The following is a 27,409-nucleotide window of genomic DNA, read 5'->3' as shown; positions in this document are numbered from 1 at the left end:
AATGCACATTACAGTAAAACAACAGTATTTCTCAAGGTTTATCATTTCACTGTAGTTAGCATTTATTAACAAAGTGTTGTAAATTACTATAAACAGTAATACTATAGTTATTAAAAAAACATTATCTACTACAAATTACTAGTGATTTTTTCAGTATAGGCCCCTCTATAATAATTCATATTTGTGTTCTCAAAGTCTGAGTAAATGAAACCACATTGAGGTTGATCACCATAGTAACAATATCTCTAAACTCTGATCTGAACAGCATCCTCCTACTCGCTCTCCACCAATTACACTAACGTTGTGTTCATTTATCAGCCTTTATTATTAACGTTAATGATTTTCCAACCCCAAAACAAGCACAGCAAATACATCTTTGAAAAAACAACTGAATGTTTTATTTTTTTTTGCTTTCAGTGTAGCGTACACAAAACAATGTGCAGTTTCTCACAGATTTATATGAATAAACTAAACTATACAATGCAATACAATGATATAAACAATTAGAAGAAAGAGTTTTAAGTTACTATTAGTGAAGACTCCGTGTAGCTTAGACACCAACAACACCAAAAAAAAGAATTAATGGGAAAATACATTCAAAAATAAATTACAAAAAGAAAAGAGATAGACAACATTATGAAATACAGGATTCACACGGGTTATGGAATATCAGGGCGTTTTCTTTGTCATTTCAAATTTTACATTGCATTTTTCAAATGTACTTTTTTTATACCCTGATTTATTTACACATTGTTTCACATGTTTTGCATATTGTTATGCTAAAGGCTATTTTCCACTGCCATTTCCACTTGTTACGAGCAATCAAATGCAGTCACAAGGCAGTTTTCTGTCTGCTCAGTGTTCTTTCAGTCCCTCCTGAACTTTGTGGAAAAGATTTCTGATGATTGTGGCCTAAAATGCCTGACTTTCTCAACAAATGTAGCCTTGTTCAAATAGACTGGCTGAATTTGTGTTGCGATGATGTCACATGATGTGTCTAAAGCAGATCATACACCCTGTCAGGTCTATGACAACCCAAGATATCACACACTGGACGAGGCCTGGATTTGATGTAAAACTTGCAAACAAAAAGAAAATTTGCAACAATTACAGAATCTCCAATCTCCTCTAAATTGTAAATCCTTTGCTTAATTTTGCATTCAATTCAGCGATTACAAAATTCTGGAGGGACAACACAACAGCTGCCCGTTTTCCTACTCATTTAAAATATTGGAAATTTTGACTTTTTTATTGGAAAAGCCTTTTATTCAGTGAAGGTCAGGGAATTTAAGAGTTTAGAGTGGGAACCCTTGAAATACTACTTGACAGGTCCCAGCTTGAAATTTGACATTAACTGAAATGTCTATTGTTCTTTATCATCCCACATACATTCTCATTTCATTAACAGTTTTCACTCAGAACTGTTTTCTAAATAACCCCTGGCCATTTTCTCACCACACTGTGGGTCTCAGTTACACTTACCAATCTTAATATTTAGCAATCTCCAATGATATAAAAAACATTGTGATAAGACAATGTTGGACAAGGCAGCACTGACAGAACAGACAAACATATATATACACACACATCATGATAACATTCTTTCAGATGCATCCCGCAGGGCTTGGTATTCTGCATATCAACATTAGGTTCAATAAAAAAATGGTAACAGCAAGGAATGCCTACAGAGTGCAAAAGGCCAGGTTAAACACTCAACAACGCCTTTAAAGATAATGGTTCATCTTGGAGCATAAGAATATCCTTTAAAGGAAAAGTGCAAACTTTGTGCAAGTGTAAACACATCAAGAGCAGTGAAAGGCTTAAGCAGTGACTAGAAAGCTCTTTCTGTCCGTCACTTGTTGATTCTGCTCTTCATTTCTCTCTCAGCAGGTAGAAAACCACAGCCTTAAGGTAGTGACCGCAGGCGCAGGCGGCCGTTACTAGCCAGTGAGAGTGGAAACTGGGGTCTGTACTGACGACACACTTTGTTATGTCCGCCTGTAAGAGAGGATAAAAAGTGTTATTAAAAACACTATTAAAAACATAAAGATCTAATAAGTGTTATTAAAGGGAAAATACACCCAAAACTGAACATTTACTCTGAATTTATTCAACCTTTAAAGTTTGAAATCAAAATTGGCATTCTTTATTTTTCTAGTGCACATTGCCATTCTTTAGGTGAACAATGTATCCATACTACAGGGTGGGCCATTTATATGGATGCACCTTGACAAACTTATTGGGAATTTCACAAGAAAAACAATGGTGTGCTTGGTTTTCATGAGTTATTTCCAAGTCCTCTCACGTATATTAATGTGTCACAAACAGGACGTTAATATCACCAACCATTCCCATTTAATTATTGTGTATCCATATAAATGGCCCACTCTGTAGATAGTGCACTGAAAAAAAGGTTTTGATTTGGTAATCTTCAGTCAAAGCCGCAAAATAGAGTGGCGGTCCTTCTTACTATTAGTTTGCTACAAGGAAATGATGCGCAAAATTAAAGCTCTATCCCCTACTCAATATTCCGTTTCAGTTGGAAGTTCATTAACATACTGAAATAAAAGTCTCAGCGACTTTTGGTTCTGGACTTTAAATGAAAAAGCAGATATTTTGAACTGATATTCATAGTAGGAAATTGTAATGAAATCAATTGTTTCCAACATTCTTCAAAATATCTTCTTTTGCATTCCACAGAAGAAAGAAACCCAGGTTTGGAACAAGTGGAAGGTTAGCGAAAGGATTAGCAACAGATTTTTCAGTTTTGGTTGAACTAGACATGAAAAATACAGCATTTATGGTATATAGTTTTGTGTTTCAATTTATTAGACAAAGGACAAAAAAAGAAACTGAACTGTTGGTTCCAAGAAGTATGTTCTTTTTAGGCCAAAGTCAACATTCAGCTGTCTAAACATGCTATATTTCAATACTGAGCAATACTGGATTGACGATGATATAAAAGTTCTAAAAGTACACTCAGGGCCGGTTTCACAAACATGGCTTAGCTTAAGACAGGACTAGGCCTTCCTTAAATTAATTTATTAAGTACCTTTTATACAAAAAAAATAAAAAATGCTAGAAAAATCACTACACTATTCTTGAAACTATGCCACTGCTAGTTTTTTTAGTTAAGTGTGCAGTCTGGAACTAGACTTAAACCTTGTCTTGGAAACTGAAGGGTTAAAGGTCACCTATTTTGCCCATTTTTCAAGATTTAAGATAAGTCTTTTGTGTGTTCAGAATGTGTCTGTAAAGTTTCACCTCAAAACACCCAGCAGATTATTTATTATACCTTTCAGGCTATTGGAACTTTCTGCTCTAAACACATTGTAGCTGTTTTTGTCGCCTTTAATGCTAGTTCTCCTGCCCACTGTTCCCACGTGCCTGTCAGAGTGTGCCTTAATCTCTACCTTAGCTATGTCAGATAAACAGCACAGTGACAGACATGAAGAAAGCAAATCTCACATAGTGTTTGTGAGAAATACTACAGTAAGAACTTTCCCAATGATTATTTAATACATTTGTTGTGAAGTTAATGAGTTAAGAGTAAGAATGATAAGTAACACACTTATCGTTACAAAGTTTACGCGCACACACACACACACACACACACGCACGCACACACGCACACACACGCACACACACAGCGCACATTTTACTTTGCACTGTTTTTGCACGCAAATGTAACAGGATGTTAATGTACAAAATAAACCTGATTTAACATCCACAAACTGGGATTGAAGCGTCTTTGTTATAATTGAACTGCCATCCGGCGGTGATGATACAGACCATAAAATCGCTGTAATTCATTAGACATATACTATGTTTTAAAAATGTCTTAAACTTGTCAAACTCATTCTTGATCACATTTGATGATGATTGATGATGATGATCACAGAGAGCTGAACAGATCTTTTAATCCCAGTTGCTTTGCGCACGTCCTGTCTTGTTGACATGATTATACGCGTTACTACGACGACATTGTGCCGGCAGCTAGTTCTCTGCAACTCTCACATGGTCGCCCACTGAAGCTAAGCAGGGCTGCGCCCGGTCAGTACCTGGATGGGAGACCACATGGGAAAGCTAGGTTGCTGCCGGAAGTGGTGTTAGTGAGGCCAGCAGGGGGCGCCCAACCTGCGGTCTGTGTGGGTCCTAATGCCCCAGTATAGTGACGGGGACGCTATACTGCTCAGTGAGCGCCGTCTTTCGGATGAGACGCTAAACCGAGGTCCCGACTCTCTGTGGTCGTTAAAAATCCCAGGATGTTCTTCGAAAAAGAGTAGGGGTTTAACCCCGGCATCCTGGCCAAATCTGCCCACTGGCCTTTGTCCATCATGGCCTCCTAACCATCCCCATATTTAATATTTAATTGGCTGCATCACTGTCTCCTCTCCACCAATCAGCTGGTGTGTGGTGTGCGGTCTGGCGCAAAATGGCTGCCGTCGCGTCATCCAGGTGGATGCTGCACACTGGTGGTGGATGAGGAGATTCCCCCCACTGTGTAAAGCGCTTTGAGTGCCCAGAAAAGCGCTATATAAATGTAAGGAATTATTATTATTATTATTACATGTTAATACACAGCTGTCAATCAATGGGCGGGGAAACCGCACTCCTACGTCACGTTGCGGTGGGCCTCAAAATGATTCAAGCTGATTTTCATCATAGTTCCCCAATAAAGTATTCACTTTGGCCTTGTTTCCACCTGGTATTACCACGTGTTTTGAGTGATCTGGTCACAAAAACAAACAAAAAACACAAGTCAGTTAAGTTATTTTTTCCATCTGGTTTTAACCTGCTCAAAAACATCTTGTGGCCATGTGTGTTCAGATTTCCTTCAGATATCGAATGAGCAAATATGTGACTTGAAGTCAGAAAGTGAATAAAAGGAATGTGGATAGCAAATATGATTTTTACAATATGATTTACCTAACACAATCATGTCTTAGGTGAGTGCATAGATTACCATGCATAAACTAAGTTGCTAAGACCTTTATTTCAGCATGGTGAATTAAATCCAAGTGAAAAAGAAGGGCTTTCTTCATTGCATCATTCTCTCATATCAAACTAAAGTTCAGAGGGACGTAGTTAAGAATATTGTAGATGAAGCTATAAAATTGATGTCAACACAGGATCACCACTCCAAACATGGAGGCAAAAGGTCAGACTTTAATTTTAACATTTCAATTGTTAGCCTAAAAAATAATAACGTGCGCTACTAAATTGACTTCACAAGAACAAAGTCATAATGTACAAGCTTCATAATAACCCCCAGAAACCAATCAAATCCAATGAGTATTTGAATGAGCAAATGAAACCAACCCAATCAAATGCAATTTCAAACACCTCAGGGATTAGTTGAAATTTGGCAAGCTCAACTGATTACACCTATTTTTAAAGAGTGGTCCACCTTTTGATTTGGTGAAATATGCGCCTGGCATCCACAGTATTCTGCCATCTTAGATCCACAAAAACAGAGTGGGTTAAAAACTCATTTTAGTTTGAAAATGCTGTTGTTTCATTTAATTATAGAAAAGCAAACTTTCGAAATCGAAGGTGCAGCTATCCACAAACCCTCTCTGACAGGTCTTCGTCAAGCACCACTCATGTAACCATTTCAATCATCTGTTGAACTGCATCCCAACCATCACAAATACTGCAGAAGACCTATTGGAACCCGCACGTACCTAAGATTCTTATAGAAATCAGTCAAGTTTGATGAAGGAAAAATCATGTGGGAGTTCTGCAGAGTGGATGGCAACATCAACAACCTGAGGTATCAAGACATTTGTCCAGGATTGGCCAGCCCAGTCACCACATATGAACATTATTGAGCATGTCTTGGGTAAGATGGAGGAAGAATTGAGAATGAATCCAAAGAATCTTGATGAACTTTGGGAGTCCTGCAAAAACACTTTCTTTGCCATTCCAGATGACTTTATTAATAAGTTATTTGAGTCACTGCAGAGATGTATTGATAGAGTCCTCCAAGCTCTTGGGAGTCATACACACATTATTAACTATTTTGCATTGCAGCATGACTTAATATTCTATACTGTACATTGTTTCTGTTAAGTGACAAGACTTTTGTCTAAACAAAGTGAGACGTTACTGTCCTAATTAAATAATTAATAATCAAGGCATGACCATATTTTATTTTGGTAAAATAAGCGTATTCTAGAGGCATTTGCTATTCATATAAGCTACTAATGATACCAAATGATCAACTAGAAGTCATATCATTATTTGATGTTAGTAAAATTTAAATAGGCGACAAGACTTTTGTCAGGCAGTGTACACTAGTACGTTTTTTTTTGTCTTAAATTGCATATTGTTTGCATAAAAATGTTATACTGAAAGTACAAAAATGCACTTTTTTTTTTTTTTTGCCTTGTTTGGAGTTGCACAATTATTTTCCTGATAACTGAAGAACCTAGATGTTGTTTAGGCTGCAAAGGGAAAATACAGTAGTCAAAAGACAATCGATAGATCAAAACAGGGAACTAATGAAGACACTGAGAGATTGGGACACCCCTTAATTGGGATTTTAATTATGAAGAATTTCACTGTGTTTTTGTGTATCTGTTTGTGTGAATGGGCCTTTTATTTCACTCTCATGCCAATCTAACAGAGCAAACCCTCAGCATGGCACGTAGACACGAGTGTCCATATACACATAATTCAAAAACATTGGGGGCAAAACCCTAGCCATTTTTCCACTAATTATATAGAATCTATGCAATCTACACTGTAAAAAAAATATCTGTTAATTATCATTTGCAAATTTTGGGGTTTCAGTTTATTTACATTTGTAAATTGCATTATGGCATATTGATCTCTGTTGATTAGTAAATTAAAATAATATAATGTATAAAAAATGTATGCATAGACCGTAACAGATAACAAAAACTTACTGGTAGTTTTTTTTACAAAGTTTTTGTACCATAAAACACAGCACTATCCCAGACAATATATCACTTTAAACCAGGGGTGCCCAAAGTTTTTCGTATGAAAGGCCAAAAATCAAATATCATTGATAGCCGTGGCCTGAAGATAAATATACCAAAATATTTAATTTCATAATATTTCAAAATAAATAGAAAACATTGCTTTCAATCATATTAACTAATGCAATATAATTTTAAAATGAAAACTAATTGCAATAAAACCAATCACATTTATAAAACAGTGGAGTTCAATGCTGAATACTAGTCAAGCAAAATTTGCCTTTGACTTCATTTGCTCATCAAAATCTTAACATCATCCTCTATCAGTAGGTTGACAGTATTTACATTTTAAACTAAATTACAGCCTTTAAATTAAAACATTTAATTTCAGTAAACTTTTTTGTAACTTAACAATAAAGCAAACAAATGAAAGATTACAAAATCAAATCGAGCCAAATGAAAGGTTACTGTGGGCCAACTTTGGCCCACGGGCCTTAGTTTGGGCATTTAAAACCAAAATGTTACAAATTAAAAACTTTACAAAAGTGTCACCTTTTTGAACTTTTCAAGTTTACAGGTTATTAGAAGAAAGATTAGGGTCCCATCATGCAATACAAAAGCATAAATAAACAGGGAAAAACAAAAACATCAAATCACAAAATACAGAAAACTGTAGTATACCACAAAAATGTTTGATTTCCTGATGACAGTTCTCAGTTCAGTATGGGTGTGTCTACTTCACACAAACACTGCGGTTACAAAATCTGGACACTCCCAAGAGGAAGACCTTGAAAAATGCTGAGAATGATTTTCACCTGAAGCCACTACTGACTTTCACTTAGTCAACTAAACCAGCCTTTTTAAACTGTACATCCACCACATCAAACAGTTCTTTATGAGCGCTGAACGTTTTCTTTGTGTACACAATTCTACAAAAGTGAAAAAAGGACACACATCAAACTTGTCCTAGATAACTAAGTCCTAAGAAAATATGAGCTAGAGATAACTGTGGTCTGTTCAAAGCATGTCCATAGTTTGGGATGTATATGATCCACAGATTAATAAGAAAATGTAACATTTAACTAAATTTGCAGGGTATATAAAACTTTTGACACACAAGAACAAACAATTAAGAACTAAAAGCTATATATGCACATGGTTTTCTTTGAACATACATACAAAGTCTGCACAGAAAGCCATGTCATGTCTCAGATTGAATCAAATATAGCCTAACATTACATGTGTCTTGGTGAATTTCCTCAAACAATCAGGTTAAATAAATGAGAAAGAAAACCGCATGTATATCAGCATATTAGGCCCGTGCATTAGCTCCTAAAGAGGCGGTTCACCCAAAACTGAAAATTCTGTCATCATTTACTTGTTCCAAATCTGTTTGTGACTTTTACACACTAAAAGATTTTTTGAAGGATGCTGAAAACCTGTTTTTAGTTTTTTTCTTCAGAAAGTCAATGGTTACATGTTTTAGCTTTCTTCAAATTAACTTCTTTTGTGTTCAAAAGAATTAAGAAACTATATTATATATTCGTATGAAATATTTCATACGATGGCTTTTGGCTTTTTCTTTATAAGTACTCCTCAAGTCATGAACGGAAAGTAATTTCTTTGCACTTATCTGAAAAAAAATGACACAATGACTTAAAAACTAGATTAGTGTCGTGCAGGCAGGTTTGTTCTGGCCCAGTGCCATGTTGAATCTGCCTGAACAGAAACAGTCTAATGAGCACAGACACCACACCATAGACGTGCCCTGCCAAAACAGCCACACATACCAGCACAACTCCTTATTCAACAGATTCGCTGAACTGTGCTGAGGGACTAATCAGATTTCCACCCACTAAACTGCATGAACGCTACACATTCTGTCTGCATTCTGTCTGCACATACTGGACAAAGGAGGAAAGGCAGCAGTGAGTGTGCTTTCTGGGCTTTGATATTGTATAAACACAGCACCTTTCTTTCAGTTGTCAGAAAAAGTATTCAAGTGTAGCTTCTTTTTGGTGTTCAGTATTTTTACCCGAAATTATAGAACATTTTCAGATTTCTTCCTGTTATTGATTGTTAGTTTGATACCAAGTGATAATTTCCTTAATAATCTGACAAATCTATTTATGTGCACTATAAAAGATATGGGGTTCCACACTGTTCATTCATGTTGTCCCACAACAAATTAATTATTTTAACTTAACAACCTTAAGTGGATTGAATATAGGGTAGGGCGATACTGCAGAAAAAAATTATGATATCATGTTTCATACCATTCAGTATCAATAATTATTGAATATTTTTAACCAATACATTTAGGAATATTAGGATTTTTTTATTTATTTTACCACTTTATTTTAATTTACAAACATTACTAAGGCAAGTAGTTTTCAAATATATAAAAAATATATAACTGTCCCAAAACATCTGTTTAAATAAAGTAATTCGAATGATCAAGAATACTTTTTTTTGTGTGTGTGTGTGTGTGTGTGTGTGTGTGTGTGTGTGTGTGTGTGTGTGTGTGTGTGTGTGGCAACCATTTGACACTGGCTGCATCTGAAATTGCCTACTAATCAGTAAGTACTGCATTTTAATTTAAACATACTATTCAATAGTTAGAGAAGTACGTTCTATACAGTATCAATGTCAGTAGTATGAATGGAACTCAGATGCACTACAGTATCTCCCCCATTTTGTCATAGGCATGGGATTCTGAGGGTATGATAACCTTGGATATAAATATCACGGTTTCATGGTATCATGGTATTGTGCTCACTGCTCTAAAATATATTATTTTTAAATGTATACATGTTTTTTTTTACATTTAGTCACCTTAGAATTATGAGGTTCTAGCTGACATTTTTGTCAGAATTTGTAAAAATTGAGTTATCGACATATCGTTATTAATTGACAACTTATTTTATAAGCTGTTTACATGTTAAGACTTAAAAAACTAAAAAAACAAATATTAAACACAAACTGTTTGCTATATAGAATGCAAAAACTTTGAAGCTTAATATCTCAAAATCATTCAGAACGCAGATAGAACCTGATTATTCCAAGGTGATGATTTGTAATATTTTGGGACAGTAAGCATGTCAGACAAAATAATTCAAATGAATCAATGACTACTACTGTCTTCATTTGTTTCAGAAACACAGATTTCTTTATATTTTAAAACAGCATCTTTTGATATCTTTTCTGCTGGAGATACTGTTGTCCCAAAAAACAAAACAAAAAATGTGAATTAAAGATCCTACACATACCGTAGGAACGGTTTTACAGAAAATTTTGGCAGTTTTAAAACATTGACTTTTCCAAACCACAGTATATCTTGAAAATGGTTATCGTCCCATGCCTATTTTATCATTATCATGTGACCTAAGTTGAAGATAGTTGAGTCAGTTTCCCATTCATGAATTTTCTCGTAGTACATCATGGGATAGCATATCTAATACACACTTCAGAATCTCGCTGGAAGTAGTAGGTCGTCCAGGTACTTCTCGCATACTGTTTTTCGAATTTATGAATTCGAACATAATACTCGGCTCGCATACTGTTTTTAGCATACTATATAGAATAGAAGTATGTGATTTCTGACACAGCTACTGTTTCAGTTTTGACCATTTTAAAATGTTGTTATTTAATAACTGTTAAAATAAAACCCATTTAACTTTACTACCCCAACTTTTCCCTCAATGTGTGCATTTCAAACTAACATTGTTATTTTATTAGAATGACAAAAGACAAAAAGAGTGTTTCTACCTTGAATGGCCAAAACAGTCAAACTGATCGTATGCATTTTAGCATCTCCATTGCAGCCTAGGAACTTTCTGCTAACAAAAACATCCCTTTCTGATAGCAAAATTATAACTTCAGACATGTCTTTTTTAACCTTCAAAAACAACTGTCACTGTTCTTTGCTTTTCTACATCTTACAAAGGGAGGTATGCACCTTTGCGAAGTTCTAGATCATAGAACACAAAAAAAGATTGTATTTTTAGGGTAATAACTTCATAAAATATGACAACAGACATTCAAAGCTTAAAGGTATGGTCCAATGTGTATTTTTAATGCTTAGTTGTGTTATAAGATACAAATCAATGTGTGCACATGCTTTATTTATAAACAAAATCCCGTATTTTTTATATATCTTACTTTGATTAAATACAGCTACTCAGCTAACATGAAAACTACTGTCATATTTCTTAGTTCCTTCGAAAGCCCACCCTCAAGGAGCTCTGATTGTTCAGCTAACATAATGTGCTGTGATTCACGGATTGGCTTCACGTCACCAGGAAGTTGTTATTTGAAAAGTAACGAAAGCAGCTGCATAGAGAGACAATGCAGCGCAGGAGAAGATTGTGGGAGTTTACGTGGGTTTGATGGATAAATATGAATTTGTAGCTTAATTGTTAGCGGTGCCAAACAGCATTTCCCATTGTTTATATCCTTGTTTATGTCCTCTCTACAAGATACTGTTAATGTTAGAAACTATGCATAAAATAGATAAATTAACAAATAAAAATATTTACAGGTTGTGACTAACAATCCACAGCTTCGTCAATTATGGTTGGAGCTGCTCCTTCTTTGAGGGGTTTCTACCCGATTCCAGAACTGAACTGGGAGAAATTATGAAAGCTGTCCTTTGTCAAATCCTAGCTACATATTTTTTATAATTCTCTCGAACACAATTAAACTTAAACTGTAAGCACTTCTCTCTTTGTGTCATGTCATTTGGAAGCCCAAATACAGAAACAGGACGAGCTCTGGAAATTACAGCGACTCATGCCCCTTTGCTGTGTGGGGTGTATGCGTGTGGTGTATGCGCATAACCTGAAGTGTTTGTGATCTCACTAGCCTGGATGTATTTTTTTGCAGTCCTCAAACTTTGTTCACTGTAGACTTTGCTAAGCTAACTCTGTAAAAGCCAACGTCTCCCTTTTCATTGAACAATGAGCGTAATACATTCAAGATGTTGTTTATGTTCACACAGCTACATTACACATCAACTAAAGCTTTAAATATGATATTGTAGTGGACTACCCCTTTAGTTCTAAAATTTCACAAGAAGCTTTGAATGTAAATATGATTTGATACATATTTAATTCAGTCTTGTATGAAGAGTTTTTGGCTTTTTTAGCAGTTACAGATTTCTGGTAGTTCCATTGTTAAAGTCACTATGAAATGAAAGTAAAGATTGTCTTTTTTTCCACTGTTGTGACGTACATTCACTTGAAATGAAAAAAGGTAAAAAGGTAGGGCAGTGCATGATTTAGTGCTTTAGGAACCGAATGGACTGTTGAAAGACAAAATGACAGAAGATTGACAAATAGACAAATTCAAAACAGAAACAAAACACACACTGATAGCCCCGTCCCAAAGGCATTACATCTTATCAGGAAGGTTGTTTTGAGGGGGGAGGGAAGGTTATGGTATTTCCTTAAAGTTTAGGAGGGCTAATGAATTTTACACAATAATGAAGTGCACAAATACATAGTTTATAACAGGAACAACTAAATTCATATAAAAGTACATTTGGATTTTATGGTGAGTTTAACTGATCACCACATACAGATCATCTCTGCATTACAGTGTCTTGGGTTTGCGCTATAGCCTTAACTTAAAGTTCATATAAACTGAACGATACATATTACATTATTTTCCCAGTGATGGGTTGCGGCTAGAAGGGCATCCGCTGCGGAAAAGCGTGCTGGATAAGTTGGTGGTTTATTCCGCCATGGCAACCCTGGATTAATAAAGGGGCTAAGCCGAAAAGAAAATGAATAAATGAATATTACAATATTTTGCCAAAAAATATACAAAATAAAAAAGGTGTTTATCAATAGGCTTCTCAATTTATTGATAACTACTCTGTATACACAATTTTCTTATGAAAATTATATATGTTTTTTTTTTTTTACTTTGTGTACATATTTAACTTCTGATTGTTTCTCAAAAATTGTTTAAAAAACTCTTTACAACTCAATAGCACTCTTTAAGTTAAGTGACCTAAATTTTTATTCTACGCCTACATGTAAATCGGCATAGGACCAAAAAAAAAAAAAATTGGTACAATTAAAATATTCGGTCCAAAACATTAAGATTTCAAGGATTTGCATACCTCTGCATTCACACAAGCAGATCATGGCATCACCATGTTCTCATTATGCAGACGGACCAGCCATGTGTACCTACGCTCAAAATCGTCAGCTGAGTGCTTCAGAACGCTCTCATTATTATGTTGATATTGTAATGTGTGCTTTGAACTGTAATGTTTTCTCATTGGCAAATGAGACATGAGGTAATTTCCTCCTTTTATCACTTTTGTTCTCAGGTCCGTGACTGCGTGTGCGCATTCATGTGTTTTGGAGGAAGCATGGTTTTAGATAGTGACTATCCAGGCCATGGGGGTAAGATATTTAGCTCTAGCAACAGCTAGCCACTCTGAAATCACCTACACTACCTTTATGGCATAAACACAAAAAATAAAGTCATCAAAACACCAGAACTGGTGGTGACCAAAGACTCAGTACTTTATGTGCTGGACATTTTTTTTATATCATGACCAATGTGCAGCTAAAAAGACAGTGTGGAGAAAACGGCAGTCAAGAAAGTATTTGATACTACTGATGTGGGTTTTTGGTTAAGCTTTGAAATTCACTTTGCGATCACAACATCATGTCATCTTTATTTACTGTATATGCACCAACCAGGGTTTTTATTTTATAATTTTTTTTGGTAAGTGGATTATTAAGTGGGATTTTAGTGTTGTTAATATGTCATATGATGTATTGCAATTAGTCAGCAGCACAACACTGAAACATTGTATCGCCTGTAGTTAAAGGCATCATGAACTGACGTGGGAGACAAAGGCAAACAAACAAGTTTCTACAGTATTTAGTTGGAGATAAAACTTGCTCTCGAAGCTTCATATGATTACAGTTGAACCACTGAAGTCAGTGGACAGTTTTTTGGTTGCTTTTTAGACTTTTCTGTCTATGTAGGATGAAAAAGCTATCAGATTTAATCTAAAATATTTAAATTTGTATTCCAAAGATGAGCACATGTCTTAGAGGATTAGAACGACACGAGAGTTCCCAAGAGCAAATAATTATGAGAGTAATTAATTTTCATTTTTGTTCGTGTTACCCCAAAAAAAGGATTTCCGGGGCAATCCTCTAGGTAAGGTATAGAGCAGACCTCTGCTCTTCAGTTTTGATTTTACTCTTTAATTTCTGACCTTGATGGACTGAACACAGTAAATAAACAAGAGCAAATGTTCATGTCAAAGATGGTGAAGTGATGGACCCACCTACTGTGTAATCACCATAGACCAATGGTAGTTTGAAGGCTTTTTATTTATTTTTCTATAGTTAAAGTAATTTGGAACTACTGAACAGACATTGTTTTGACCTGATTTTGTTTGAAATTACAACACACCTGTTTGATATTTAAATTTCCCCCAACAATTAAAATTGACAAATTTATTTTGCAGCAAAAACTGCTTTACTTAGAGTTTTTGTCTTGTTTTTTAATCCATATATCCATATATCCATATATATAGATATATATATATGAAGAAGTTTAAAGACACTTATAATTTACTGAAATATTAATGAGTTTTTTCCTTGAAACCTTTCCTTAAAATGGCAAACAAAACAAAAACAATATTTTTGTTTGAATAGTAAATGCTTCTTGAGTAAAGTTTTTTTTTATTTATTTGGACTAGAAACAAGTCCAAAATAGTAAGAAAGATGTAACAACTGACTTCTATTGTAGAAGTCTTCAGCTTTCTTCAAAATATCCACTTTTGCGTTCAACAGAAGAATGAAACTCAAACAAGTTTGTGCCAAGTGAAGGATGAGTAAATGATGACATAATTTTCATTTTTGGGTGAACTATCACTTTAAGCTATTAGTTATCTATTAACTTAGCAAACAGAATGCTAAGTCACAATTGACCAATCAGGATCAAGTATTTCAGAGAGGGATTGACCAACAAAAAATGCTTTGAAAGTGAATTCTGCTTGGTGCATCTCTTTCTACTATCAACTCTGCATAATGGATGTATTTTTGACCATGAAATTCCCCCATATAACATTGCTGATGTGAATAACTCTAGTTTGCATACTTAAAAAATTTATTATAGATGCATCAGAATACGCATACTATCCATCCTAAATAGTATTTAAAAATAGAATTAGTATTTCCCAAATTGTAGCATGTTGAAAAGAGTATGCCAAAGATTCTCGGATGGTTTACTGTTTCTGGTAAAATTCGAAGTGTAGAACAGTCCTTACTCTAACCGCTGATATTGCCCACAATACATTGCGCATTAAGCGAATTTGATGAGAACTACAAATGCGGGTGAAAAGTGTAAATAACTTTGAACAGTTTGAATGACTGTTAATTAATATTTAGCCAACAGTAACGTGTTTAAATTATGTTTTTCATGTTATATTTTATCTGCAACAACAATGGTAACTTGTGTAAAGATATGTTTGGACATTTAATCTCTGAATGCAGAATTATCCAAAGACCTGAGGAGATTTCTCTGCATGAAAGTGTACTTAGATTATCGTGCTGCTGCTTCTCCAATAAATATGAAACTAAATATGATAGAAGCAATAAAACGACCTGTTAACGAGGACATACTATGTCCCAAAGCTTGTATACTCTTCTGTTACACACTCAAAAGTATATACTTTTCCTTTACAAAAAAGTACTTTTAGGGCATTGTATAAAAATGTGAATTGGCAAGCAATATATGTATTTTCTATTAAAAAACTTCTTACCCAGCCTCCTCTCTTCTTTAACCATGACGCAAGGCTTTTGCGAACAAACTCGCCCATGCAGTCGACGATAGTGTGCACCATTGCTGGATGTCCATGCCGAACACAGTCCACAGCTAGAGCTCCAGCCACTGCATACAGAGACACAATCTTCCCCCATGTTACACCTGTAAAGAAACAGACAGAGCCTAATATAATAAATATAATAGTCAGCCAAGAGTCAAGAAGTCTATTTCAGTATACAAAATCCTTTTTTTTCCTTTAATCTGAATTGACTTTTATTTATCTAAATTGATTTTACATCATAAAGAAGCAGTTGTTTGGATAATGACATCAACTTGACAGTTGGTGCAGAGATGCTTGTTTAGTTCTTCCCCACATTAAAATGTCAAGATCACAAGTCTGAATTTGATGAAAAGGCTCTCTGTACTATTATTTCTCATCAAACAAGAAGACATCCCAATCTATTACAGCTAATTTAATAACCGCTGTAACTTTTTATACCATTCAGTCTGAAAAGAAATGAAATAAAGCTGTAAACCCCTGGCTGGAAAACATCAAACGGCCAGACATAAACACATCAACCAGAAAGCTAATCTGCGACCAGCAAAGACAGGAAACACAAAGGCTAAAGGAAACCATATTGAGGCATATAAGAGATAAAAGCTGGCTTGAAGTTTAAGATAAACCGAAAACACAACAATTCCCTCTGTTTTGTAAGACTGTAACATGTTAAGTTGACAATTCAGATGGTATAAATAGCTCTTCCAAAGTCAAGATTATGCAGTTTTCAACTACTTTCCAGGTGCATTTTCAAACTTTTCCAGCATTTCTGGCAAATTACATTTACATACATACTGCTGCACAATACATCGTTTCAGTATCAATATCACAATGTGATCATTCATCATAGTGGCATCCCGAGTGTATGCAATGTTGAGTCTGAATTATAATTAATCATCTTGCTTGTGTTTTTGAGGCCTGTGACTCTGTGAGGTCTATACTTTAAAAAGCATTCAGGCATAAAAAAATGTCCCGTTTGTAACTTGAAAAATAAATAATGATTAATTTAACGAAATTGTTTATAAAAATGAAGACTATGCAGTATTATATTACATTTGATTATTCAATTACTGTATACATGAATACATTTCGACTCTTCGGAAAACAAACTCGATATTGAATTAGTCTCCTTTACTCTCTTAAATTTCTTTGATTTGCTTTTTGAACAAGTTATTTTTACCAAAGCAACACAATGTTCACATTGTCAAGCCATTTTTAGCACTTTATCCACAATTTTGAAAACATTCAATAAAATTCAAGCATTTTCAAACACCACTACAAACCCTGTTTTAAATTGAAAATAGAGGTTACAATTCAAAGGAAACCTTGTATTAAATAACTGCATATTTAAACTGATACTCAAAATACTGCTTTAAATACAGAATAATAACACCTCTGTGTGTGTATAATTTATCTTAAAAATGGGGTTGCAGATTCTAATGATTAACACATCAACCTCTGAACACATTTAAGAAGACAACAATAAAGACGATGTTTAAGCAGATAACTAAAATCGTCCTACACTTGACAAATCTCACACTTTTCATAGTTACTAGCACTTTATATATATATCAGAATATCATAAGTGCACTTCCATAACTGAATGATGAATCCTGTTTTTATTGTTAAAAAGTCTTCTGTTTTAATAAAAAAAAAATATTAATTCATTCAAAAAATATATTGTGATTTATATAAAAAAAAAATTGCTATATAAAAACAAACAGTAAAGCTTCAGTGAAATGACACTTAAACTGTCTAAATAATGAAAAAAAAAGAATAAATAAATAAATAAAATGCCAAAGCAAATGTATAAACTATAACTTAAATGTATTTCAATAATGTTTGGCCTAAATAATCCAAAATAATTCTAAAATATTAAATACATTTCAGTTTTTTAAGTTTAAAAACAATAAAAATATATATTTTTACAAATTAAAAAAATTATATATACATGAACACACACACACACACACACACACACACACACACACACACACACACACACACACACACACTCTCTCTCTCTCTCTCTCTCTCTCTCTCTCACTACAGCACTGGAAAATAAATAAATATATAAATTAAAAAAATAAATAAATAATACCACTTCTCTTGATTTGCCATTATTAGGTTTGTTTTGGGAGTAAAACAGACAAATAGTGTTTTATTGTACACTTTTGTATTTTATCTTTAATACAAAGATTATTATCATGTGAATCCCTCATTTGCAGAAAAGTTGATATAAAGTGTATGTGTGTGCATGTGTGTATATATGCATATCATTTTTCCAGAGCTGTAAAAATATTGCAGTGTCGTAGAAAACTATGAATCAAAGGTCACTAAGAGTAAAAAGTAAAAACTGCTTGGGGTCAGGTATGTGTACCAACAGGAGAAGCAAGGGCGTCACTGGGTGCACTGTTTCCTGCTTTATCCTGCTTTCAGAATTGAAACACAATGAATATTTTCTCAATTAAATGAGGTAAATATGCTACAGCACATCTGCACAGCTGCCCATGTTGAAGAAAAAAAAAAGACCACGATTCACTGAACTCAAACCCTCAAAGGTCAAAATGGGGTTTTAGTCCTGTGAACTAAACTGAATCCCAAGGGTTTGCACTAAATATAAGTGATGCACAGCGTGCAGCAAAGGGAATGAGAACTTCCATGGTGCCCAGACACTGTTTACTTGAAAGAAAAATCCATCTTTTATGGAGCTCTCAGGGTCGAGTGCAGCACTGTTCCTGTGTTTATTGTAATGTCAGAGTGGATCTGTTTTGACCCTCTTTAAAGAGAGTGTAATTAATCAGGATAGTTTGTTCAAAAAGTGAACGGTTGACATTTAACACTTTTCCGGGAACATATTCTGCACATTTTCAAACTGAAATCTTTCTATCATGAATACTGGTCAATTGAAAGTATTGGCTGTGGGACTAAAATACACTAACATTTATAGTGTTAGTAATAGTGGTGTAACAGATCACAAATATCACGGTTCGACCCACACTATGGTTTTTAGTCACGGATCGGACCATTTTTCAAATCAGCAAAAAAGGGAGGAGACAGATGTAATTTTCTTTCCCTTTATTAATAAACAATTCTGCAATTTTGTTTTGAACAATCAGAACTCAGAACCTGTAATTTTATTAAAAAATAAATTAAGAAATAATCAGCTGCATAAAATAAATTGTAGACTATTCAGAACTGTGAAAAGTTCACTGTTCATCCTAATGTTGCTGATGATGTTAAATATAGAAATTTAACATTATTATTTGTACAACCCATCTTTAATTATAGTCTTATTTTCAATAAATGATTCAGTAATTCACTCAATAATCTCCAGTGTAATCGCTAGATGTATCATTTTTTTAATGATTATTCAGTGGCATATTTTTGATGGCTGGTTGTCAACACCTATTGATTAAATAAAGTAATTGCTGTCTACAACTTTCACTTGAGCGTTGATGGGGATTTTAATCTTAACCATAAATATCAGTGGCTTTATCTAAACTATAAACTCTTATGCTAGTAATTCTGTGTTATTTGACTGTTTGTAACTTCATAACTAACTCAAAATACTCAATCCCTTTCTTGATTTCTGCATTTTGAGAATTAAATGAAGCGATTTGAAGGATTAATAAACATATGCAAATCACTATCATTTATGCTTATGGGTGCATGGGTGTTAAGATCCTTATCTATCAATGATCAATCATGAAGCTTGAATGACACAAGACGTAATCTCTCTGCAATCGTTACAAATTTAGGATTAATCTACAAGAAACGTGTGTTCCGAAAACATGGGTTGTGATCCGTACGAATCACAGATCAACCGTGATCCATTACCATTCTTCTGAAAATATTCATATAAATAACATATTTAAAAAGGGACAGCCCAGTGGCTCAGTGGTTAAGCACTGTCGCCTCACAGCAAGTATGTCACTGGTTAAAGACCCATCAAGGTCCCATCTAGAATTTCTGTGTGGAGTTTGGGTGTTCTTCCCATGTTTGCATGGGTTTTCTCTGAGTGCTCCGGTTTCCCCCACAGTCCAAAGACATGTGGCAAAGGTGAATTGAATGAACTAAATTGGCTGTATTGTATGTGTGTGATTAAGACTGTATGGGTGTACTGGGTTGTGCTGGGTTGAGGCTGGAAGGGAGTCTGCTGTGTAAAATGTGCTATAAAATTTAGCGGTTCATTCCACTGTGGTGTCAACTGATGAATAAAGGGACTAAGCTAAAGGAAAACGAACAAATGAATGAATGAATGAATGAACGAACATTTAAAAAAGGCTGTATCAATAATATATTGAAATTTGCACATCCCTACACTGCATACAATGTCGATATGTGTGTGTAGACGGGTCTTATATAGAACTCATCTTTTAAGAAAATACAGGAATGTCACTTTAAAGAAATAGACGCTGTCAGCATTTACTCACCCTTATGTTTTTCCAAACCTTTTCGACTATATTCTGTGGAACAAAAAAAAGATATTTTAAGTAGGGCTGCACAATATTAGAAAAAAACTGACATCGCAATAATTTGGTTTTCTGCAATGTGAATATAATTTCACAACATGTTTTAAATAGCTCTATTTGAAAAAATCATAATATTACATGGATTGAGATGATTTTTTAGGGGAGTGCATATTAATATAATAAACAAATTATAAGTATAATGAATACAACACACATACAAACAAATAAATAACTATGTTTTCTGGGGAGTCAACTGTGTTTAAGCTACAGAAATAAAATATCACAGTATAGAATTCTTCTTTGTACAAATAATACAATTAATCTTTGTTAAAATCTACAACTTCTTGTGACTAAATGGTTCAAATTTACTTGAAATCTCACAGCCACTGGCCTTAAAAACAGATCTCAATTAATCCTTTACTCTATTAAGGTTAAAATTAGGGTAACACTTTACAATAAGGTTCATTAGTTAATGCATTTACTAACATGAACTAATCATGAACAACACATGTACAGCATTTATTAATCATAATTGTACATTTACTAATGCATTACTAACATTTAAGTTCATGCTTGTTAACATTAGTTAATGCACCATGAGTTAACGAACTAACAATGAACAAATGTATTTTCATTAACTAACATTAACTAGCATGAATAAATATTGTAGTTAATGTATTGTTGATTGTTTGTTCATGTTAGTAAATGCATTAATTAACATTAACTAATGAACCTTATTGTAAAGTGTGGCCAAAATTAGCAATGACTCCTTAAATCCAGTATTATGAAATGTGGTTCCTGATGAACTATAATCCCAAATCTACATTGAAGTCCTACAATATGATTATTGCAGATTCACAAATTGCCATATCAACGCTGAAATTATATATTGTGCAGCCCTAATTTTAGGAAAGGCCTGTTTTTTTTGGTTTTGTTTTTCATTTTGTTTTGTCCATACAATGGAAACTAACAACTACCAACATTATTCAAAATATCTTCTTTTTACAGAAAACAACAACATGAGGGTGAGAAAATATTTGCAGATGTTACATTTTTGGTTGAAAAAAAAGGGTCTTTTTTTTGTTTTAACTCAGCATGTGTCGTGTGCTAATGCTTAACTGACAGGATCTACAACATCTCAAGAAGCCAGATGCAGCAACTAATTCAATTAGAAACAATCAAATGTTTTCCGCTCTAAATTTATATCAAGACAAGCCAAGGACCCACCTGTGGAGAAGATTTCAGCAGCGACGGCCAGAAAGGCATCAGAGACGATATTCTCAGAGGCTATTGTGATGTTGAGCTGTCGAGCTACGTTGCGGTAGACGTTGGGACGCAGGTACTCTAGCTCATCACCTAGAAGACACACAAAGATACGTGGTTTCTTTTTACCATGTTTTTCTTTTCTTTTTCATTTCTTTGAAACATGTTTTTAACACATTTAATCCGCTTTTAATAATTTGTATTCTCTTTTTATTTTCTTATACTTGTATCTTTTATTCCTGTTTAAGTAAAGTACTTTGAATTGCATTGTGTATGAAATGTGCTATAGAAATAAACTTGCCTTGCCACAATCTATTGCTTTTCTATTCACAGGACGACACTATCTAGACCCTAGAGTCTTACAGAATGACAAAAATGACAAATTCAAAATGCACAATGACTTCAATATAAAATGAAAAGCTGCTATTAAAGGGGACATGAAGTAAAAAATCTAAACTGAGGTAATCTTTTTGATTGTACTTTGGTACCTCCTCTATCAAACACTTTTTTATAGTCTAAAATCAGCTTATTTTGATGTCAATCCAACACTTTATTACATAATAGTGCGGCTGATCTCTGCCACCACATAAAATCAACACCTGCTTCTACATTACTGACTGTTTAGTTCCGCCCACTTATTTATGCCAGAGATCCCAACATTAATGATTTGAATAACCTTTGTTCAGCTATTTTTAATCAAGTTTTAGCCTGCGTCATTACAGCTTCTACTGACTTCAGTTTACAGTGGATTTGTATAAGTAAGGTTAAAACTAAAAGACGATGTAACGTTGCATCATGTGTTTGAGTTTCATTACATGTTCACTATTGCATTTTCATAATACAGATAGCGGTTTAAAGGGCTTTTATCCTAAATCCGTCATGGATGGACACTGATGGGATGTAAACATACACAATGAAGTTTACATCAGTAAGCACACGGATGTCCTTTTGAAGTTTTGTACATTTTTAAATATCCAGACTGTCAGAAAATCATACCAGTGGATTTCTGCTTCCAAGTGTAAAGTCCGCCACTCCTATTCAAATATGTTTTGATGAGAGGATAATTTCTATTCACTTGATAACATGATAACATTATAAGTGGGCCTCAGAGAACAAAAAAGGCAGCTAATGTTCCCTTTAAAGGGTTTGTTCAACAAAAAAAATGAAGATGACCTCATAATTTACTCTCTCTCATATGATAATGTTAAACCTTTGTGAATTCTTTCTTCTGTTGAACACAAAAGATGACATTTAAATAAATAAATATATATATATATATATATATATATATATATATATATATATATATATATATATATATATATATATATATATATATAAAATGGAATTCGATGAGTTCTAGTAACCAGCATTTTTCAATATAATAGGTTTATAATAGGTTCAATCAAATAGGATTTGAAAAAGCAAGGGAGAGGAAATAATAACAATTGAAATTTTGGAGTGAACTATCCCTTTGAAGATCTTATGTAGGCCCACGCGGAATCTGCGCGCGCAGAATTCTGCAGATTTTTAGCCCATCATTAATTCTGTTTAATTACTTGTGTAAATGCGTGTAATATCTATATTTATTCACTTTTTAAATTAATTTCAGAAATATTATTGACTAATATGAAACTGATCATCTGATTTATTTACAATACAGTTTGTACAGTAATATTTATTTTAGTAGAGATATTATATGAGACTTGCTTTGTTTACCAAATAAAGTGAATCTAATTAGATTTGCATTTTAAACATAAATTAAGATTAAAAAGATCTAATTTTTTATTTTACATATTAAGGTTTTAGTTATGATACTCCCAAAATAATTCTGCAGAAATCCGCAGGTGTTTACCAAAATTCTCAGCAGAAATTACAAAAAACATCTGCAGATTTTGTCTGGCCCTACTTATCGGTGCCAGTTTATTTTAAAAAGTACAATTCTTTGCCAACTATTTACTATGACTTTTGCCTCTAAATAAACTTTTGTTCAACTATTTTTAATCAAATTTCAGCCAGCGTCATTACAGCTTCATGCACCATGTTCTTTGATTCAACAGTAATGTTGTATCACATGTTTGAGTAACTAAAACATGTTCACTATTCCTTTGTCATGTTATAGATAATAATGGCGTTTTAACCGAAGTCAAACCAGCCTCCATTTATGACGAATGTAAACACAATGAGGTTTACATCAGTGGGCACAGGTATGTCCTTTTAAAGTTTTGTACATTTTTAAATATGCAGACTGTCAGCCAATCTGCCACTCCTATTCAAATATGTTTTAATGAGGGAAAACAGCACAAAAATAGCTAATCACTTCGAAATTATGATGTGCTTTGATGAAAAATAACATTATAAGTGGGCCTCAGAGAACAAAAAAATGCCTCTTATGTGATATTGTAAACCTTTGTGAGTTCTTTCTTCTGTTGAACTCAAAAGATGACATAAAAAAATATATATATATATATATATATATATAGAATTTATTGAGTGCCAACAATCAGCCTTTTTCAATATAATAGATAGGTTCAATCAAATTTTGAACAAGCAAAAGGCTAAGAAATAATAACGGTTTTTATTTTGGATCGAACTAACCCTTCGAAGATGTTATCGGTCACAATTTATTTTAAAAGGTAAAATTCTTAGCCTACTATTTACTATGACTTTTGTCTCTTAATAATAGCTATGGTAGCAGGTAGGCTTTGAGTAGGATTAGAGAATAAAATCATGCAGAATACATACTTAATAAGTTTTTTTAAAAAACGGCCAATATATTAATAATCTGATATTAAGTTAATGGTACTTAACTAAAGTGTTACCATGTTATGGTCAAATGGACAGATATAAACTTTCATTCTGCTGCAATGCCACATGTCCTGACAGTGTGTTCAGATATGTCTCTCCCACCTTAATCATCGTCTCGTTGTAAGTGATTCAGGTGGAGAGGGGTGTGTATGTGTGTGTGTATCCAAGGAATACAGGGTTTGTTGTCATAATCTTTTCTTTCAGGACAGTACAGGGTTAATCTGGTTATGTGTGGGTGGGAAACCCTCAGTCTGCCTTGTGATAATGATCAGCATGTTTGCATGCTTTGTCCATAAAAAGCAGCTCCCCCCAGAAACACAGTTGCTTCAAATTAAAATTCTTCCCTTTACCCTTTTCTGAGAAACAGGTTCTTAGAAAACAATGACAGTTGACCGAAGCTCAAATGTCCGTCATGGGGTGTATTTTTAGACGGCTTAAAGGGTGTCTGATGATCAGCGGATTTAATGTTATTGATAGGGATTAATCTATATCCAGTCTTGTAAACTTTTAGAGAGCTCAGAATATCCAATGGATTGAAAGCAAGAAAAGAATGAGAAAAGCAATCCAGCACATTCAGTATGGTACAAAAGGCAAATTACTTTACAATGGGTGAGACGGGCAGACCACATAAGAGTGTTGTAAAATGTTACGCAATCTTACGGTTTTGGCTTTGAGGAAGCCAAGAAACACGTGTTTAATTTCATTTCTGAAAGGTCACTTTGCCATTTACTTTATGAAACAAACATATCAAGACTGAAAACGTACAGGAAATGCTCTGCATTTTTGGCTCAGACTTAAAATAAATCCTACAAACATAAACCCACTGCTCAAACATATAAAGTATCCAATACAGATTTAAGACTGCATCTGCCTGAAATTAAATATACTTAGAAAGTATGTTTATATACAAACACTTTTTTAATTTAAAGGATGTTATATTCATAAAAAGCAACTACATAAATGTTTATTTAATTAACTTCTAGGAAAATAAAATGTCAAATATGGGTGAATCAGCATGACAAATGAAGGGGTATACTCTGGCCTGTACTTACAGTAGTAAGAATAAGAGATCATACTAGTTTCTATTGTGTTTCTATTTAATGTTAATTACCGTATTGCCAATTGGTAAAACCTAGTTTGAGAGAACAGACAAAAATTTTACTAACTAATATTTTTTTGCATTTTTTTGCATATTTAATTCTAACACTGTCATTAAATTATTGATTTGCTAAATATGACTGACGTGATTTTTGGGTATATAAACTCATATTGTTAGCATGAAATATGTACAATTTCTTTCCTTTCTCTCAAAACACATACATACAAACATACATACTGTACACATAGCCTACATACATACATACATTTACATAAACAAACTAGTCTTTAGTACCCCAACATGTATCCCAATTTCTTTCTATATACAATATTTTTGACCATAGCACCATGCAGGCTATTTTATATACATTGCACAAACACTTGACAGCATCAGTCTACATATTGTAGCCTACAGCATGATAATATACATAAGTGAAGGGTCAGATGTCCTACCCAACCACAGCAGGACTGAAGACACCTCAGCCAGGGTTCCTCCAGACCCGTGTTCTGGTTTCGACCACCCGATTCCAGCCCGGTGCAGTCTGGAGTGAATATAATCCCTACACAACACTTTGGACTGAGACACGAGCTCCTTGTCCGTGGGAGAGCGATCAAACACCTCCATGACTTCAGCCGCAAACACTGAGGAGCGGCGCAACATCTCCATGCCCTTCATGAGTGGAGATCAATCACGATCAGCTGGAAACCTCCACCTCCAGCACCGTGTATGGAAGCGTTTCTCCTCAACCCTGTTCTGATCTGGATAAAGAGAAAAACGCGTATTTTACTGTGTCAGTAGAAAGACTCGCTTCTCGCCTTCTCCTTGAAAGAACATGAATCTGATAAGGCGGTCAGAAGTGCGAAGAATCAGTGAGCGATTATCTTCACTGTTTGTCGTCAATCATTCAAATAACCAAACAGTCTTAATTATCGACATTAGGAGATGACAGAGTTATGAGGCTCAGTCTGTGAAGCAGAGGTTAAACTGCTGTCAGACGGTGGTGAAGCTCTGCTGTGCTTTGGTCGGTGTGTTTGGATGATCTGCGCGCATGAAGAGTCTCCTTCTATGGTGAAGCTCTCAGATAAGGCGGAGATAAAGAAGCGCGGTTACTGCTTCACAGTCCGCCTCTTTAGAAGTGCCACTGTTTAGACAGCAGTGCACAGTAGAGAATCTGAGGAATGTAGGAACAAACATACCAAAGAACGAGAAAATATCTATCTATCTATCTATCTATCTATCTATCTATCTATCTATCTATCTATCTATCTATCTATCTATCTATCTATCTATCTATCTATCTATCTATCTATCTATCTATCTATCTATCTATCTATCTATCTATCTAACTATCTATCTATCTATCTATCTATCTATCTATCTATCTATCTATCTATCTATCTATCTATCTATCTATCTATCATAATAATAAGATTCAGTTATTCAATTTTCAAAAATTACTATCATAGCCTTGCATGTTTTTGTTGTGTAATTTGTTTATATTACTATAATTGTTATTTTACCATAGTGACTACTGAATTACCAAAGATTAATAAAATTAAAAAACACTACAGTATATTATAAATAAAAACAACCCTCAGTGGTGACAGGTGACCTTGGTATAAATGGGATAATCCAGAGCTTACAGTGCATTATATGATTTGAACACACTCCATGAGGGCAATCATTCTCCATTGTGCATTAAAATCATTCAGTCTGCTGCATATATAGCTACATTTATATATAGCCTTGATGAACATCTTAAACCTTTACTGGTTTTAGCTCATATACCAGTCTGATCTGACTGGTATGTTGGTTTGTTTAAAGTGGTACTGTAAATCCATCCCTCTGTCTGCACTGCAAAAAGGTTGCCTTAAAATTTTAAGCTGAATCAAATTAACCTTACGAGTCCATTGAACTTATATTGTTAAACTGACTTTAAAGAGCTAGCGTACCTTGT

The 27,409-nt window shown here is 34.2% G+C and overlaps 1 protein-coding gene across 2 annotated transcripts; it reads right to left on the bottom strand.

Annotated features, from left to right (window-relative positions):
* Positions 1-375: 375 nt before the first annotated feature.
* boka (BCL2 family apoptosis regulator BOK a) lies at positions 376-26,535 on the bottom strand. Of its 2 annotated transcripts, NM_001003612.2 has the most exons (5): positions 25,905-26,535; positions 21,510-21,638; positions 20,244-20,276; positions 15,748-15,911; positions 379-1,998 (listed from the first exon to the last, which is right to left on the bottom strand). In NM_001003612.2, the coding sequence occupies exons 1-5, from the start codon at positions 26,125-26,127 to the stop codon at positions 1,873-1,875; spliced, it is 675 nt and encodes a 224-aa protein (NP_001003612.2). In that variant the 5' UTR covers positions 26,128-26,535; the 3' UTR covers positions 379-1,872. The 2 variants fall into 2 exon arrangements, with proteins under 2 accessions (XP_087111544.1, NP_001003612.2); XM_087255418.1 differs by lacking the exon at positions 20,244-20,276 and having other exon boundaries at positions 376-1,998; positions 25,905-26,496.
* Positions 26,536-27,409: the final 874 nt, after the last annotated feature.

The sequence above is a fragment of the Danio rerio genome, chromosome 6 (assembly GCF_052040795.2).
Source record: "Danio rerio strain M-AB ecotype USA chromosome 6, GRCz13ab, whole genome shotgun sequence".
NCBI lineage: Eukaryota > Metazoa > Chordata > Actinopteri > Cypriniformes > Danionidae > Danio > Danio rerio.
This window is presented reverse-complemented; position numbering and strand designations above follow the sequence as displayed.

Bases quoted from the DNA above. Each gene is read 5' to 3' on its own strand.
- boka (NM_001003612.2), bottom strand. From the start codon at position 26,127: ATGAAGGGCATGGAGATGTTGCGCCGCTCCTCAGTGTTTGCGGCTGAA. The intron at 21,639-25,904 runs GTAGGACATCTG...TGTGTCTTCTAG, and splicing joins TTCAGTCCTGCTGTGGTTGG to GTGATGAGCTAGAGTACCTG. The intron at 20,277-21,509 runs GTGGGTCCTTGG...TTTGTTCCACAG, and splicing joins TGCTGAAATCTTCTCCACAG to AATATAGTCGAAAAGGTTTG.